The sequence below is a fragment of the Harmonia axyridis genome, chromosome 2 (genome assembly GCF_914767665.1).
Source record: "Harmonia axyridis chromosome 2, icHarAxyr1.1, whole genome shotgun sequence".
Taxonomy (NCBI): domain Eukaryota; kingdom Metazoa; phylum Arthropoda; class Insecta; order Coleoptera; family Coccinellidae; genus Harmonia; species Harmonia axyridis.
In genome coordinates, this window is record NC_059502.1 from 36,146,452 (window position 1) to 36,164,732 (window position 18,281).

The following is an 18,281-nucleotide window of genomic DNA, read 5'->3' on the forward strand; positions in this document are numbered from 1 at the left end:
GTGTTTGTGATAGAAATGAAATATACCAATTTTAATTTGAAAAAATAAGACATCGCTTGAGTGAAGATTTATTTAATTTGAAAAAAAAAACAAAATCTCAACTTTGAATAAAATGTTCGCCAAACAGAAATAACTGAAAATCTTCATACTATGGTGTATAAAAAATAACCTAATTTGCATTAAAATAACATATTTAACATAAATCATTGATTTCAATACCTTTGTATATTCTAAAATTTGTGAATAGATATTCACCAATTAACAAAAAATTACTATGTACAGTTGTAGCATTTCCAACACTTCAGTCAATCTTAACTGTGGAATAGATTTTTCTTACAAATATACTGGCACCAGTGTATCCGACAGTTCCACACATTATCCCAAGAGCACCACTGAAAAGTGCCATATATCCAAAGTAGAACGCTGTTTGAAACAGTCCATACATTCTAAAAAAATTAAAATTATTGGGTAAAACAAATTTTTGAACTTGTGAATTAACTATAAGGTTTTATATCAAATTTGTTCCATGGGACAAGAACCTCTACTTACTTGGTTTTGAAGAAGAAGTAATAAATAGCATAAAGATAAACATATCCAGATGTAAATCCAGCTGCCAAGAAGGATGTCCATTGCCAACGATAATCTTCAGCGTTCAGTAAGATATAGGTGCAAACTATGGTAACACAAATAGTAACAATCATCAAGATCAAGAACACTAGCAACATGAACCCATAGACATAGTAGATTTTGTATGCCCAGAACGAAGTGAAGATGAAATACCTATAATGAAATATATAATGAGTTGGAGGCCTGAATATACTTAGATTTATATAGATATATAGATAGATTTTTGCTGCATTTTTTTATGTTGATGGTCTGTTCACTGAGGCTAATAGTTATGTATTAAGGATTTACGTTTTTGTTGAATGAATATTGTTGAATTTAGGCCCTGATATCTGCAATGAAATACTTGTTTATGGGTCAGCAATGAATAAATAAATATCAAAAAAACAAAAACAGATTTAATGAATGGAGTCCTTAAGGAACTCATCAACACTATAGTAGCACCCTTTAATTAATAGTAACTTTACTTCTCGCTTGAAAGACCTTCCATTCATTGATTTCAACATACTAGGCAAACGGCTGTACAGTGGAATGCCCATAAAACTTGGTGAGGACTCATATTTAGCTGTACGATGTTTGGGGAAGGCTATGGTATCAGTATGGCGTGTTTCATACCCATGAAAGTCAGAGCATCTCTTGTATTTACTGATATTAAGGTGGATATAATTGAGGCAATTAAAAATGTAAATACATGGGAAGAAAAGAATACCAAATTGAACGAAAATCGGACGACATGAATCGCATCGCCGAAGTCTGTAAATAAGTCGTACGATACACTTCTGAGAAAGGTAATTAATTCAATTCTGTTCTTTCGCCTGTAAACACGAAAACTCTTGTAACTCGAATGTTATGGTTAGGTATGAAAATCTTCATTTAGATGTAGAATAACAATTTAATTTTGATTGCGTTAACAAAACCATAAAAAATTTAAGAAGAATTGCAGGAAAAAATTCTCAATATATCAATAACAGATCTGATCATTTGGGCATAGAGACTGAATTTGTTTGTGATGTAGGAACACGAGGAGTTGGTGAAGTGACTGTGTGTAGACCACTTACTAGGGTGGGAATGGATACTCTCAAATATCTGGTTAGGGATATTTGTTGGGATTTTATATGGGATACTAATATTGGTACAGAGAGCAAGTTTGATATGTTTGTGACATTTATAAAGAATTGTGTGGATTTATCATTTCCCCCAAAAACATATAAGCATTCTGTTAACTCCTTGCCTATTTCTTGGTTCAGTAATGATCTGAAAAATATGCGCGAGAGATTAATTTTTTATAGAGATCTTGTTGAAGTTTATAAGACACCCAATGCGAAGAAAATAGTAAGTGACTATCAAAAATTATATCGACGTGAAATTAAGATTGCAAAAAAGCAATATAATGACAACTATATCCGGAAACACAATTATAATCCAAGATCTGTATGGAACGTTATCAAAAGTAGTACCAATCTGTTGAAGAAAAAAATAACAAGTAAAAATAATATCACTGCTAATAGATTCAACCAATTTTTCGTTGATTCACCCAAAGAGATCATCATGAATATACCACCATCTAGAAGGACATCGGCGGAATTTATGAATAACTACTGTAGTTCGATAGGGTCCAGATTACATGATATTCGATTTAAGTTCTCTCTTGTATCTGAGGCTTCGGTTAGAGATATCATTATGAAACTAAATAATAAGAGTAGTCGAGACTATTATGGATTTAATATCAAAATACTCAAGAGTCTAGTAAATGAATTAATTGGTCCACTCACCAAATTGATGAATCTATGCTTAAAAGATAACATCTTCCCGAAAATACTTAAGGTAGCAAGAGTTGTTCCTGTTCATAAAAAAGGTTCAGTGCAATTGGTCAACAACTATAGACCAATATCGATTATACCATTGTTCTCAAAGGTCTTGGAAAGGGTTATGCAGCTACAGTTAACCTCCTATTTTGAGAGCAACTGCCTCTTTAATAGCTCCCAATTCGGATTCAGAAGCGGCCTCTCTACAACAGCTGCCATCACAGAGCTTATGAAAATTATTAATGAAGGATATAGTGATGGTTTATACGTGGGTGGACTTTTCTGTGACTTGAGCAAGGCTTTTGATTGCGTGTCTAGAGAGCATCTTCTTTATAAATTAAAGAGGTATCAGTTCGATCAGGGTGCAATTGAACTTTTGGGCTCCTATTTGTCTGATAGGGTGCAGTGTGTTGATGTCGGAGGAGATCTGTCTGACTTGTCAAGTGTTGATTGCGGTGTGCCACAGGGATCGGTTCTCGGACCGCTTCTCTTCCTCATCTACGTCAACGATCTTGTGAGCTGCGACCCTGATGCGGACTTTGTTCTTTTTGCTGATGACACAACTGTGCTCAAAAAGGCTCAGTCTAGGGAGCTTATAGTTCACATTTTGGGAGAGTTGTCCTCTGTTGTTTCAGAATGGTTCAATAGCAACCAGCTCAGCTTGAATGAAACGAAGACAGAGTATATGTATTTTTCAATGAGAGATCTAGGAGGGATGAATTCACTTGAACCAATCAAATTTTTAGGTGTACATATGGAGGGTAATTTGTCTTGGAATGCTCACATCGATAAAGTCTGTAGTTCAATTACGTCAGGTGTTTTTGCATTGCGGTCATTAACTGATGTTGTGTCGGATTCTGTGTTATTGTCTGTGTATCGTGGATTCATAGAATCTAGGATAACATATGGTATTTTGTGCTGGGGTCATGATGCTGGTGTGAAACGACTCTTTGGATTGCAAAGAAAGGCTATCAGAGTTTTGGGTAGACTTAATTACAGAGATGAATGCAAACATGTCTTTCAGGATAAAAAAATACTTACTGTCCCGTGTCTGTTCATTTTTCAGTGTTTGTTGTTCGTAAAGTCGCATGAGGAGGAATATAGAACACACCAGGATATTCATGAATATAACACACGAAAAAGAGATCTAATTTATCCTGATTTCCACAGAATCAATAAGGTAAAGTGCGGTGTAACTTACTATGGGCCTAAGCTCTTCAACAGCCTGCCACCCACTGTGAGGGCGATGCCTACTAAACAATTCAAACTTTGTTTGAAAAAATACTTGTTGAATAAATGTTTTTTCTCATTGAATGAATACTATTTGAATAATTTTCAGGATTTTTTATGAGTATATATTTTCTTTTTGTATTTGACGTATGTAAACATTGTGAAATGTAATAGCATGAATAAATATTATTATTATTATTATTATGATCAAGTTGAGATTTCACGTATATATGCTGTCCCATTTATTTTAAAAGATTTTGAAAATTTCAATGAAAATCTTTTTCATCCGAAAATATAGATCAATTTGAACACAGAATATCATTCTCCCATGATGCCATTACAGCTCAGCAGCTGTAATGGCATAAATATCGAAAGGGGAAAAATCAAAACTTTAAAGCATGAATGAATTATTTTTATAGGCTTGCCATTTTGCTGCAAGAACCACATCATTCACTTCATGTTAGTACATTTCTCATTTTTGTTTAACTTACATTTCGATGAAAATGCTTGCAAAAGGAAGTATGCCACCCAATAGAATAATAACTCCAGGTTCCATGAACCATTTTTTTTCTGGTATTGGTCGTGGCACTGCGTTTATTCTACATGGGTAATCTGGTTGACCAGCTAAATTTCTTCCCAGAACAGTTCCTACTAAAGTGAGAGGAAGAATAACAAACAGACAGATGCATGTAACGGCAACCTGAAATAAATATTTGTATAGTAAGTAGTTTATGTATATGTTAGCAAATATATTAATAGTTCAAACCAGTAAACAACAATACAATCAGGCAAATTCGAGTCTACAATTAAGATCCTTTAGAACAATATCAACAGCTTTATGACAAGAAAGCACCTTATTAACTTAACCGGTGAGGTGGCATTTCACTTCTGTGAAGAGTGAGGTGGAGTCTCCCAAACTCCTTCGATATAGATGATTTTTTTTTTGTTCATGGCTCTATTTGCTTTGGCTTCTTTCAGTTGAATTACTGAGTTGTGAATGTTTTCAACTACTTTGAATGCAATTCTATGAATTTTAGTAACAAATTATTAATTTAACAACAGAGAAGAAAATGTGCTGAATTTTCCATAGAATATCAACTCCTGAAAATTGAAAGTGAAATTCTAGGAAAATCTAAATTTCTCCAGTTATTGAAAGTGTAAATGGAACATTTAATGTAAAAGAAAACCAATTAATTGAAACAGAAAAAACCGACACCATGTCAAAATAACACATTTTCATTCCTACTTATTTCATGTGTTTCTCAACACATTTAATGCAGAATTTTTGACTTCAAGTCTCAACTTAAAGTCGAAAATTCTGCACACAACGGTTTTCTACATCCTTTGAACTGGAAAAATAATTTTCTGTGCATCTTCAATGTTAATATGTGGCAGACTGGTTACTGTCAGTCTAGTGGTCACTGAGAATATCTTCCGTGTTCCCTAAATCTAAGTCAAATTCAACAAACTACTGCAGAACTTTATCAGTGAATCCAATACAGACCTTATTCAATATATTAAGAATTCAACGTGAAAATTATTTTTTTTTGGTTACGGTAGAGCTTTGCCAACGGAGGTGACTTTGCCGAACTGCCTAATATTTTGAGTTTCATTTTGTTTTCGTAAAGTTGGCAATATTTTACAGAAATCAGGAATTGGAATCTTCAACCGCACTATATACCCACATGTTGCAACCGTCGCCGTCGTCTGGCGTACTTTGAATGGTGTGCTACGGTATGTTATGTGAGCGGGTAATTTTTTAACGAACTAGTAGGAGTTGTGCAGAAAATATGGTGAACGGTATATTGAAATATATTTAGCAGCTAACTTTCAAATCATTAAACGTCACGTTAAAGAAAAACTGAGAGCATTTGGTTGAGAGGATTTTGACATTTCAAGAAATTTTTATATTGTGGCCTTTTGGCGGGAGACTTTGCCACATACCAAATTTGTTTCACCTGTTTTATTTTTAGGTACAATTATTATGGGTCGTCGATACAAAAAGAAGTTAGATACAAGGAAATATAGTAATTATACGGAAGAAAGACTAATCCGAGCAATCAATTCAGTTCGAAATAAAAACATTTCAATACAGACAGCTTCAGAAGTGTACAACATCCCCAGAAGAACTCTTTGGAATAAAATTAACAAAAGATATATGGGCGAACCCGGAGGCATTACTGCACTAACATATACCACCTGCACTTCATTAAATTGCTAAAAAACGAATTTTTAAGGCATTGGCAAACTCGCAACGATTTGCGGGTCACTTTGCCAAATTTTTAAAAATAAAAAAACTTTTCTTGTGATTCTAACCACAGCAGTCGACAACTGAAATGTTCAAATCAAACATACTTTGCATAGGACTCATTTTACAAAAAAACGAAAAAGTTACACCAAGAATACTATATAAAGTGGTGCAATGTCACACCGCTCTATGGTACCAGAAATGTGAAAATAATGTATGTGAAAGAACAGGCTAAGGACCCAAGGTTGATGACCATTTGTTCCGCAATAAATGACAGTTATCTATCTATCTAATAAGTAAGTTTATTCATGCTTTACAATCAATAGTTCATTATGTCATGTTCTTGCCACTCTTTAACTCTGAACAATGCTCTTTTATGGCAGAAAAGAATAACACACAAAATGTTTACATCTTAGGCAGAATTTTCTACCACATACCCATTTCTTTAATTTAATGTATTTTTCCTTTTGATAAATAAATATATTCTATTCTATTACAATCTTTACTTCTAAGAATATATTCCATTCTATGTATATCTTTTTGAGCGCTCGTTCTCCAAACTGATCACTGCTTCATTTTGTGACAATGGGCGCGCGTTCAGCAGACTCAACAGTTGTGGTACAGTTCTCAATATTCTAGGAATTTTGGTAGCAAATTTATTTTATGCTACTTTTTGGTAACATGTTGACTAACATATATTATTGACAGTTGTGACAGTGATTTAGAGACAAAATTTAAATTTTAAATATAGCAAAAATGGAAACTGTAACATAACCTTTACAAGCATTCTGAAATGTTACTCTGAATAAGTTTCCCACATATTTAAGAATAAAAAAGTAGTAATACCGTAAGTAAACGTGGAAATGAAAAAATATTATAACAGGAAATTGTCTCTCATCATAACGTAGCCTTCAAGAAGGATCCACAGAACCTATTGCTCATATTGCTGTCAAGAAAAGGAGCAACCTGTCCAGCAGAGAATACTAATGTTACCAAACTGATACCTATCAGTAGCGGAGCTAATTACGCTACCGATCTTTCTGCTGAACGCGCCCAATGTCAATTATTTTCAAATTATGCAAATTGGTGCAAATTTGCATGTTGATTATATTAAATATTGTTAATGTTCAAAAAGATGAATTATTGGTGTTTTCTTCGATTTATTTGAAAAGCATTGTTTTCGTTATTAAACATTTAATATGACAATTTTTTTTTGTCCAATATTGAATTTGTTAACTATAAACAATTTTTTGAAAATTGGATTCTGCAGTTGATGTAGAATATTGAAGTAGAAGTTGTGTTTCCATTTTTAAATATAAATGATGAGTCAAAACGCAACCAAATCAATAAGACTGTATGATATTTTTCGAGGCTCAAGTGAGCTCAAGAGAGATGCTAAAAAAAAATTGTAGAAAACTGTGTTATTTTAATTTAGATGAAATTGTGTTTTTTAGAATATGTTATGTCATATTCAATTTCTAGCCAAATCCAGAAAAATGTAATTCCAACTTAAACACAGCTCTACAATTTATTCTCAAATAAATTAAAAAATATTCGACATGCACAATTTTGTTTCAATATTTTATTATTATGACAGCTGTTAATGTTTTGGTTTTGTTAATGTGTCCTCATCCACCATAGCATTCATACTGTTGATTTGTTCACCCAATACCAAAATTATTATTGTCTTACATGAACCCAACATGTTTTTTAAGATTACAAATTATTCTCACCATTGTTCCAAATGGAATAGCTCTGGAGGCATGATAATAGATTGCAATGAAATTTATAAAAAATGCTGTTCCACAAACCAGTGCAGGTAACATAAATGCTGATAGGAGCATCTGTTTTATCCAGATTTTGCCACCCATTCGAGCATATAGAGAACCTCCAAAATATCCATTGACTGGTGATGTGATGGCATAAACAAATATTGAAGTCGACAAAAGAGATCCTCGTCTGAAATAAATGATTCAAATTTTTTAGTGAGAACTTTCCTTAGGAAATAGAAATGTTGGAATTATACCTATTATCTGATTTCTAAAATAATTAATAGGAGAGGATAAACATGGAATGGATTCATGCTGCATAAATAAGTTTAAATACTTATTTTACTTACTCAGTGTACAACTCCCCTAAAATGGCAAAAATTATAACCGAAAATACAACTAGAGTTAACTGATACCCTGCCCCAATCAATGATGAAAACATGACCGCATTTGATGCTGGTCTGAAAACATCTCCATGTACTTGTTTCCAGCCATATTCATCACCCAAATCTCTTTCCTGCAAATTAATTTATTAACTTCATCCATTCAATTTAGAAATAGGACAGTCTCCATACCATATCATCAATATCTTCATCTTTGCTATATCTAGCATAATCCTTTCCCAATGTTCTCATAAGAATCATTGAAACTAAGCCAACTAAAAATATGACCATCATAAAACTGTTAAAAATGCTGAACCAATGTATCTGCAAACAAAATGTATTTCAATCTCATAATCTAAGAATAAATACCTTTGTTTGTCTTACCCGATGTTGGAAAAAATTATGATCTAGATATTTATCAAATCGATCATTAAACTTTGTGGAGACTGGCTTCCAAATGACTTCATAAGTGAATCTCAATTTTGCATCAGGAGCAAGAAGAACTTTTTCTTCAGAAGTCAAATTCACATCAATTATTTGTTTCCCATTGTATCCTATTTCAAATTTCTTATGTGTCCATATATAATAATTATTGTCTTTCATTTCTCCAACAACACCCCAAATTGGAAGGTCATCAATGTACATTTGATACCAATAATGATTTTTAACAGCATATACAAATGCTTTATATTTTTCATAGTCTAATTGTACTGCACAATATGGAGTATGCTTTGGAACAGGATCTAAAGATTATTTTGTAATTGAAAAGAGCTTTAAGCATCAATATTTAAAAGTAACTTACTTTTAAATTCAATATCAATACCACTAAATTCGAGTTCTACACCCTGTAGTGCTTCACTCAGGGTTTCATGATAATGGCTTATTGATTCCTTGGCTCCAACACAAAATGGTAATGTGAAGTATGCATAAGTTTCTTGCCTATTGTGATATGGCCCAACTGTATTCATCCATAGTACCACCTCTTCGTAGTCCTTATACTGAAAATGTCATTGTAGATTTTCTTCATTTTTAATTTTCCACAGTAACTTACTATGTGATTATGTTCATCAGAATACACCCCTGTGGAAGAAATTAAAAACGCCAGGAACATACACAACCTTAACTGTTCCATGTTTACATTAATTAAATGTAGATATTTCAATTCCAATTGGATTAAACCATGAATTATTCAAATATCAACCAAATTTGCCATTCTATATTTTATAAGGTAACACACGTACACAAAAACGATATTGTCACAATGACAATTGACACCATCCTTGAAGATCCATAGAACAATAAACAAATAATGAAATGGATGTTGAAATCATAAAAGTCATAATAGAGAATGGAGGGTGGATATATTCTATAGATGGTACTGTTAGAAACAAATATCTTCTAGAAACATTTTTTCTGCAAATATCTTTTGGGAATTTAAAATTTACTTTGAACAATTTGAGTAAGCTTCAAACCCTTGAAATTATGTAGAAATATATGCATACTTATTACAGCGGAGAATATTACCTTAAAAAATCTAAAAAACCTAGCTATTCCAAGGAAGAGTTATTAATAAGATTTTTTAAACATCTTAGTTATTAACTATCCTCGTATTTATAATGTCAATTCTGAAACACCAAAAATGTGCGCTGGTTTATTCATGCACTCTTGGGGAGTGGAGACTATTGAATTATGATGATACGATCCTCCTGAAATTCGACATTAACATATACAGGGTGTTCCATTTAAAAATATCCACCCTCAATAACTCTGAACAACCCATCAGAATTTGTGATAACACTCAGACAGTTCAATTTTTGGCGAGCACTTCGAGCATTTGTGGTAAATTTTCACTAATAAAAGCCCACAGCACTACCACACCCATGCTAAAAATTGTTGACCATATATTGGATGCTTGCGATAAGGGCGAAAATACGGCATTGGTCTTGCTTGATTTTAGGAAGGCCTTTGAGCTGGTGGTGCACAGACTGTTGATTGCTGAACTTAAATATCTGAACTTCTCATGCAAATCTAGAGAGCTGTTGGCGAGCTACTTGGATGGACGTGAGCAATATGTCACCATAAATGATAAAAGATCCGATCCACTTAAGGTGGCACAGGGTGTACCGCAGGGCTCTACACTGGATCCCCTATTGTTCGTCTTGTATACGTTTGATGTCTGAGAATGTTGAGGGATGCAACTTAACTCAGTTTGCGGATGATACACAGGTATACATTAAATTTATAAAAACGCGAGATCCAAGATGCGCAGTCTGCATTACGGTGTACTATCGATGGTGGAGTATGCGTCGAATCACGGGTTGAGGCTGAATGTAGATAAGACTAATCTAATGATATTTGGCTCATCATGTATGGAATTGAATGAATCATTTAGGGTCAATGTTGACAATCGAAATATAAAACATGTAGTGAAGCGACTATTCTTCGAAGGGGGGCAATTTAGCCCAGTTTGTGGCCACCCTTTCATATTTCTGAAAAAATATAGTCTTGATTCTTAGAAACAACATGAGGTTGGTTCGCTTTTCTGCGTCTATCCAAACCGTCTTTATTAAGCCAATAAATAACACATGGCAACCCAACCAATATAATCAGCCTATTACCCTAATTTAATGAGGGATGGAATGTATTTCACAAAGACGAAAAACAACACTTCGATTTACGTGGAAGTTGTTTACACATTCAACATACGGAAAATTCCTACGATTCTGCATTCGAAACTTGTTACTGATAAATGCTAAATGTTTTCAGCGGAACATATATTTTGAATCCCATTTAGTTTTCGAAGTTTTACATGCCTTACCGCCCTTTGTATCTCGTGGTGTGATAGGTAATCTTTCATCGATAGTACGCAGTGTCTTGTGAATGTGAGAATCAGATATATTACTTACGCATTGTTCATCGACGTCGAAGAAATCTAGGAATTTATTGTAGGTAAAAATGTCCGAAAAATAAAGAAACCCAGTGGAAACGACTTCAGAAAGAAACGATTAGCAAAAACGCTATTATTGAGTCCTGTGAGCCAATATATCTGTTCAGAAAACTTAATTTTAGATCTGAATGTCATATTGTAAATATTAGGTGTACCTATTGCAGGTCGGCTTACAATTCCTAGGCATAATACCTCACTTTATTGACGCTCTTTCTCATATAATTGTGTGAAGTTGTATACCCCGCGAGCATAGAGGCTTCAAATCTCAACTCAGGAGATATATCATGGAACTGCATTTTCGAAATAACTCTACCGATAAAGTCAAGATTTCTTGAACTATGAAATTTCTTTGAAAAGGGAATGTTTATTGATCCTCTTATATGACGATGCCAAGCAGAGATTTAGAATTTTTTTAATGAATTAAATCTTTGTGGTTACGAAAATGAAATAAAATGATGATAATAACGCACACGTCGCACACAGAGTGATCCGATATTCACAAAAATAGAAAAAGTCTAAAATTTTCCTAGTCCGGATCTGTTTGATATTCGATTTCAGAAATATTGGGGGAAGATGAAAGAAGGAGTAAAGGATGACAAAACTTCAAAAGTTGAAATTATTCGGTCGATTAGTTGAAGAGTTAATGAACTGTGAAATTTTAATCATGAGATGAACATCACCCTGTATATGCCAAACGAAGGCATTCAGGCGATTGAAACTTCTTGATACGAGTCCTCCATGATGACTTTTATTCGTGGTATCAATTTGTGACATTCTTTCCGGGACACTCTGTATATATATATATATTGTATTTATATTCTTTTGAGATAAAGCAATACAAAAAATTATCAACTTCAAACAACAAAGCATGTGTAAATGTAATCTCAGTATTAGTAGAGGAAATGTAAACGGGGCATCATAAATTTCAACGTATGATACAAGAGAATAGATAAAAACCTCAGCAAAAACTCCGTCTCCCCGTATAGGTGTAGTGATTGGTTTGTGTATACGTTTACAAAATAAGCAGAAAAAAAACTTTTTCATTTTTGATTCTGTCAATACAAAGTTTTATAAGACTGGTTGCCGTTTGGACCAAAAATGTACAGGATGTTTATGAGAAGATCATGATCTTCAGGCTAGTGCCACAAACTTCCACACTCGCGAGAAAAGTTGGACTTTCCCCACTTATTGTACAATATACTATTTTTCCTTGGTTCAAGATTTTCCTTATAAAATTTTTATTCTAGGTGTAGGGTTTGCTTAAGTAATTCCCTTCTTTCTACACGTAAAATTGACTGAAAGAATAAAAAATATAGGATGAAAATCTTGAGTTTTGATGAATTTGGGATGTCCAAGCTCATGCATTTTCATCCTATATTTTTTATTCTTTCAGTCAATTTTACGTGTAGAAAGAAGGGAATTACTTAAGCAAACCCTACACCTAGAATAAAAATTTTAAAAGGAAAATCTTGAACCAAGGAAAAATAGTATATTGTACAACAAGTGGGGAAAGTCCAACTTTTCTTGCGAGTGTGGAAGTTTATGGCTAAGATGTCTAAAAACCTGGTGTATTGACTGATTAGCTTTTGTTTTGCCAATAGGCATCTGAGATTAAGAATGCAGCGACAAGGTGAGCAAACGTAGAACTATAAATGTTGCCATTGGAGTGTTTGGTTGTATTAGTTGTGTGTGTATTTGCGTTATTAAAATTTGATTTTACAATAAATATAAAAACTTTTTAGACTTCTATAGTGAACAAGTGTGTTACTGTGTATATAATATTTTCATTTTAGGTAAAGGCGGTAGGTATCATCATTTATTTCAGTTCAGTCTAGTGATATTGAAAGTTATGCAAGGATGGAAGACTTCGATAAATGAGGAATAAAAATCATGTGCATATAATATGTGAACGGTTCAATCAACATTATTATACTACAGGATTCTAATAGTACCTTTTTTAGGTCCAAATGGCAAGACTGAGTAGAATACTTGGGGTATCTTAAAGGTACAAACACTTCTAGAAGTGTTTATGAAGGTGAAGAAGTTTTAAATGCTGGTCACATAATAAAAATGTTACATGTTATTTGCATGACTAATAAACTTTAGTTGAAAGGTTTTTTTACTTATCCGAATTGATCATTTCACATTACCCTTCAATTATACAGTCCCAACAAAATATTACAAATGCTAATGTATTGAATATTTTTAGGAATACTACAGAAAGTCGCATATCCATTTCTATTTATTTATTAAGAGATAACTCAATTCACATAAAATGTTTCTAAAAATAAATTTAAATAACTAGGTTACTTAAAACTACTCATATCGATACCTATTTATCGAATTAAATTATTGCTTGACTAATGAATCATCAAAAAATAATGAGAATTCAATTGAAAATATTTCACTTATGAAATGTATTTATTTTGAAAATATATTCGGCATATTATATGACTATTTTAAAATAATTAAAATGTGATAGAGAAGTATCATCAGTGTGCCCTGAAAAAAAATATATAGAATTTCAGAATACATGTCCAAATATTTCTGAGGAATTTTTCCAATATTGTGTAAAGGTACCTTAGATTTGAAGACAATGTATCTTTGGCACAATTCTTGTGAAATGCCAAATAAAACAGATAATGTCACATATGAAACACCACATTTCAATTTTGTTAAAACTAAAACAATACACTGCTCGATTGTTAAACGATCTGATCTTTGATCACTGTAAATAGATTGTACTGCTTCTACTATTGTTTTTTATAGTTTCATATTATTGAGACCAGTAAAACTGTTCAGAGCACTATCTGTTGTTATCAGATCACACAAAGAAGATACTTCAGGAGTATTCACTTGCACTTCGAAATCCTTGAAAGTTTTAGGCCCATTATAATCAGGCTGACCCTGAAGAAGCTGTAATAGACCTTATGCAGCTTCGATTTCATCTTGGGAAGTAGATTGTAGAGCAGGTTCAATTTCTTCACAAGAGCATTCTTCAGCAATAAGTTTTTCTTTGTTGATATTTCTTTGATTCAATCTTTCAGATCTACTACTTGAACATTCAGGTTCTTCCTTTGTGGTAGTGGATCCAACAGGAAGATTTCTGGAAGGCACAGCAGTCTTTTTCAAACATTCTTTCTGTATAGAACTGGAACCTGTAAACGATTATTATTATTCTTATTATCCCCATAAATATAATCTAAAATTTCATGTGATATCAGTGCTTACCTCGATAAAAATAATCATCATCGATAAAATGCAGGGAACATACTTTCATATTTCTTGTCACTGGTTTATCGATTTTGAATTTCAGTTGCCAAGCTTTTTGTCGATCCATCAGCACTTTACTCCCCAGTTTCCCTTCCATCCAAACACGATATTTATTACCAGTTTGAGGGAAAGCATGGAACTTGATATTTGACCTTTTTTTCCCAGGAAGAACACTGAGGAACTGAACAATAGCGATTCGAACGACTCAGAACTATTGAAATGATTTAAAAAATATATAAATATTTGTAGAATATCACACAAAAACAAAGCAAAATGCCAGAACCTCAGAGGAATTAAAAGGGCTGACTATCTCTGAGGCAAACCATGGCAACATTTATAGTTACTCTGATTGTCACCAGGTGGCGTAGCGCTTATCTTGATTCGCCTATAGACGAATCAAGATAAGCGCTACGCTACCTGGTGACAATCAGAGTAACTAGAAATGTTGACATGGTTTGCCTCAGAGGTAGTCATTCCTCTGAGGTTCTAGCATTCTGCTTTGTTTTTGTGTGATATTCTACAAATATTTATATATTTTTTGAATCATTTCAATAGTTCTGAGTCGTTCGAATCGCTATTGTTCAGTTCCTCAGTGTTCTTCCTGGGAAAAAAAAGGTCAAATATCAAGTTCCATGCTTTCCCTCAAACTGGTAATAAATATCGTGTTTGGATGGAAGGGAAACTGGGATCGACAAAAAGCTTGGCAACTGAAATTCAAAATCGATAAACCAGTGACAAGAAATATGAAAGTATGTTCCCTGCATTTTATCGATGATGATTATTTTCATCGAGGTAAGCATTTTCAAAATAAATACATTTCATAAGTGAAATATTTTCAATTGAATTCTCATTATTTTTTGGTGATTCATTAGTCAAGCAATAATTTAATTCGATAAATAGGTATCGATATGAGTAGTTTTAAGTAACCTAGTTACAATGCAACTTGCTCTCAAAACTATTGAAAATTGGTGCGGGGAAGAGGGGCTTACTGTCAACCCCTCGAAAACATCAATAATCCCGTTCACTAGAAGAAGGAATCTCGACCTCAGAGCTCTGGTCTTAAATGGTCGGACTCTGCACTTCTATAGTGAGTGTAAATATCTAGGTGTTATCCTGGACAGTAAACTGAACTGGGGGAAACATATAGATAAGACTCTTTCCAGAGCCACGGCGGCTATGTGGGCATGCAAAAGACTCTTTGGAAAGACACGGGGAGTGAAACCGAAAATGGTACTGTGGTTATACACAGCGGTGGTACGCCCTATTGTCACCTATGCATCTCTAGCATGGTGGACAAAAACCGAGGAGGTCACCACACGCATCAGGTTGCAGAAAATGCAAAGGCTGGCGTGCATTGGTGTCACAGGAGCTATGCGCACAGCTCCTACGGCAGCGCTGGAGGTCATACTAGACTTGCCTCCCTTACACCTACATGTAAGGAAATGTAGCCTGCTCGAAGCAATAAGGATTTCCCATAATGGAAAGCTCCTTCCTGGGAACTGGGTTGGACATATGAGGATACTGAATCAACTAGATTCAAACCTCCTCGCAAAACCATCAGATATTATGCCAACCACCTACGATTTTGAAAGGCCCTTTGAAACGGTTATAAATGACCGTCATAGTGCAATAAGTTTCATAAATCGTCTAGACAAAAAGTCATCCATATGGTTTACAGATGGATCAAAAACAGAGAAGGGCACCGGCATTGGGATATATGGACCTAGACTGAGGATCTCTAAAGCCCTGGGAAGTGAGCCCTCGATTCTACAAGCCGAGATAATGGCTGTTTATGTATGCGCCCAGGAGTGTCTCAAAATGAACCTCAAAGGGGCGCATATCTACATCACCACGGACAGCCAAGCCACGCTGAGATCCCTGGAATCGTGCTGTCAGGGGTCTCTGCTGACTTGGGAGTGCCGTAACACCATAAAGCAACTGGCCAGAGGAAATAAGGTGACTCTACTATGGGTACCAGGGCACTGTGGGGTTGAAGGAAATGAGAGAGCGGACGAGCTTGCAAAAAGTGCATCTAGGTTAAGACCTGCTGGACCTGAGCCTTTCTGTGGGATAGGAAAAGACCAATACAAAGCTGCGGTCCAGCTATGGGAGTTGAACAGTAGGACAATCCACTGGACTAACACTCCTAGACTTGCTCAGGCAAAGAAATTCGTGAAGATTTCACCTACTTACACCAGAAAACTCCTGAAGCTGTCACGAGCGGAGCTTCGGGTGATGGTGGGTCTGCTGACGGGGCACTGTCGGTACAAACATCATTTGTACCGTATGGGTAAGTCAGCAGACGAGATTTGCAGGCTCTGTGGATCGGAAGTAGAAACTTCTGAACACTTGATATGCAAGTGTCCAGAGCTGGCTGGCCTAAGAACCATTCACATGGGCAAGCCGGTCCTGGATACCAGAGAGGTAATGGCCAAGGCCCCTAGGGAGGTTGTCAATTTTATTAACGTCGTTGACGACCTCCCTGGGTTTCTATGAATGAGTAGGGTAGTGAACAAAAGATCTGCATGGTCGCAGTTCCCGGAAGGCTCACCGAAGCAAAACGACCCCAGTTCAAATAATAATAATAACCTAGTTATATAAATTTATTTTTAGAAACATTTTATGTAAATTGAGTTATCTCTTAATAAATAAATAAAAATGGATATGCGACTTTCTGTGATATTCCTAAAAATATTCAATACATTAGCATTTGTAATATTTTGTTGGGACTGTATAATTGAAGGGTAATGTGAAATGATCAATTCGGATAAGTGAAAAAACCTTTCAACTAAAGTTTATTAGTCATGACATGTAACATTTTTATTATGTGACCAGCATTTAAAACTTCTTCACCTTCATAAACACTTCTAGAAGTGTTTGTACCTTTAAGATACCCAAAGTATTCTACTAAACTCAGTCTTGCCATTTGGACCTAAAAAAGGTACTATTAGAATCCTGTAGTATAATAATGTTGATTCAACCGTTCACATATTATATGCACACGGTTGTTATTCGTCATTTTTCGAAGTCTTCCATCCTTGCATAACTTTCAATATCACTAGATTGAACTGAAACAAATGATGATACCTACCGCCTTTACCTAAAATGAAAATATTATATACACAGTAACACACTTGTTCACTATAGAAGTCTGAAAAGTTTTTATATTTATTGTAAAATCAAATTTAAATAGAGCAAATACACACACAACTAATACAACAAAACACTCCAATGTCAACATTTATAGTTCTACCACAGATTACTACAGATGTTTCACTCTATGCATTTACAAAGGAAATCGTCACCGGCGTTTCGTTGACCTCGAATTCGCTCTACTCGTATTTATGAATGAGTTCGGGGTGAATCGGGGTGACCAATCAGAGAGCTAGATTGATTCTTTCGACTAATCGCAGCGATAGTTCAATTTGAATCGTGGATTTTGCGTTCGCTTAGGTTATGTTATTGAAAATGACGGTTCTAAGAAAATAAATTTTATTTTGTTCTTGCTTGATTCAAAATATTAATCGCAAATAATTCTAGATTCAAATATTTCTCTCAATGTAGGATCGCTGCTCGAGCTCTCCTTGCAATCATAGTCTGCCGTAAACAGAGGAGTCATTCATCAGTAAGACGAAAAAGATTTTTTGAATCTCAGAGATACCAAGCAACCCTTAGTATGATTCTAAGAAGCAACCAATAGACGTTTTTTTTAGAATCATGCTAGTATTCCAAGGAATTTCATTATGATACATACTTTCACACTCAGTTATTTTAGTGTATTGTTAGAAGTGTGGTGTAATTTTTAATTCTTGAGGTTTACCTTTTTAAAGCTCTCAGAAATACTCTTGTTTTTTGAAAGTGTCTAAAATGAAATGTTAAGTATGTGCTTTTCATTTCTGAAAATTGTTGAATATAAGCAGTCAGGTGAATTCAAAAATTGGAATGGGATAATCTGACAAATCACATGCATTTTGAATCTTTTAGAAAGAGTGGGAAGTTCGG

The 18,281-nt window shown here is 34.3% G+C and overlaps 1 protein-coding gene across 1 annotated transcript; it reads right to left on the minus strand.

The window, feature by feature from the left end:
* Positions 1-55: 55 nt before the first annotated feature.
* LOC123673240 (transmembrane 9 superfamily member 3) lies at positions 56-9,342 on the minus strand. Its single transcript, XM_045607713.1, has 9 exons — positions 9,111-9,342; positions 8,862-9,057; positions 8,444-8,802; positions 8,252-8,383; positions 8,027-8,193; positions 7,641-7,866; positions 4,151-4,359; positions 550-780; positions 56-446 (listed from the first exon to the last, which is right to left on the minus strand). Exons 1-9 carry the CDS (start codon positions 9,189-9,191, stop codon positions 302-304), a joined length of 1,746 nt encoding a protein of 581 aa, XP_045463669.1. The 5' UTR covers positions 9,192-9,342; the 3' UTR covers positions 56-301.
* Between the last annotated feature and the right edge of the window lie 8,939 nt (positions 9,343-18,281).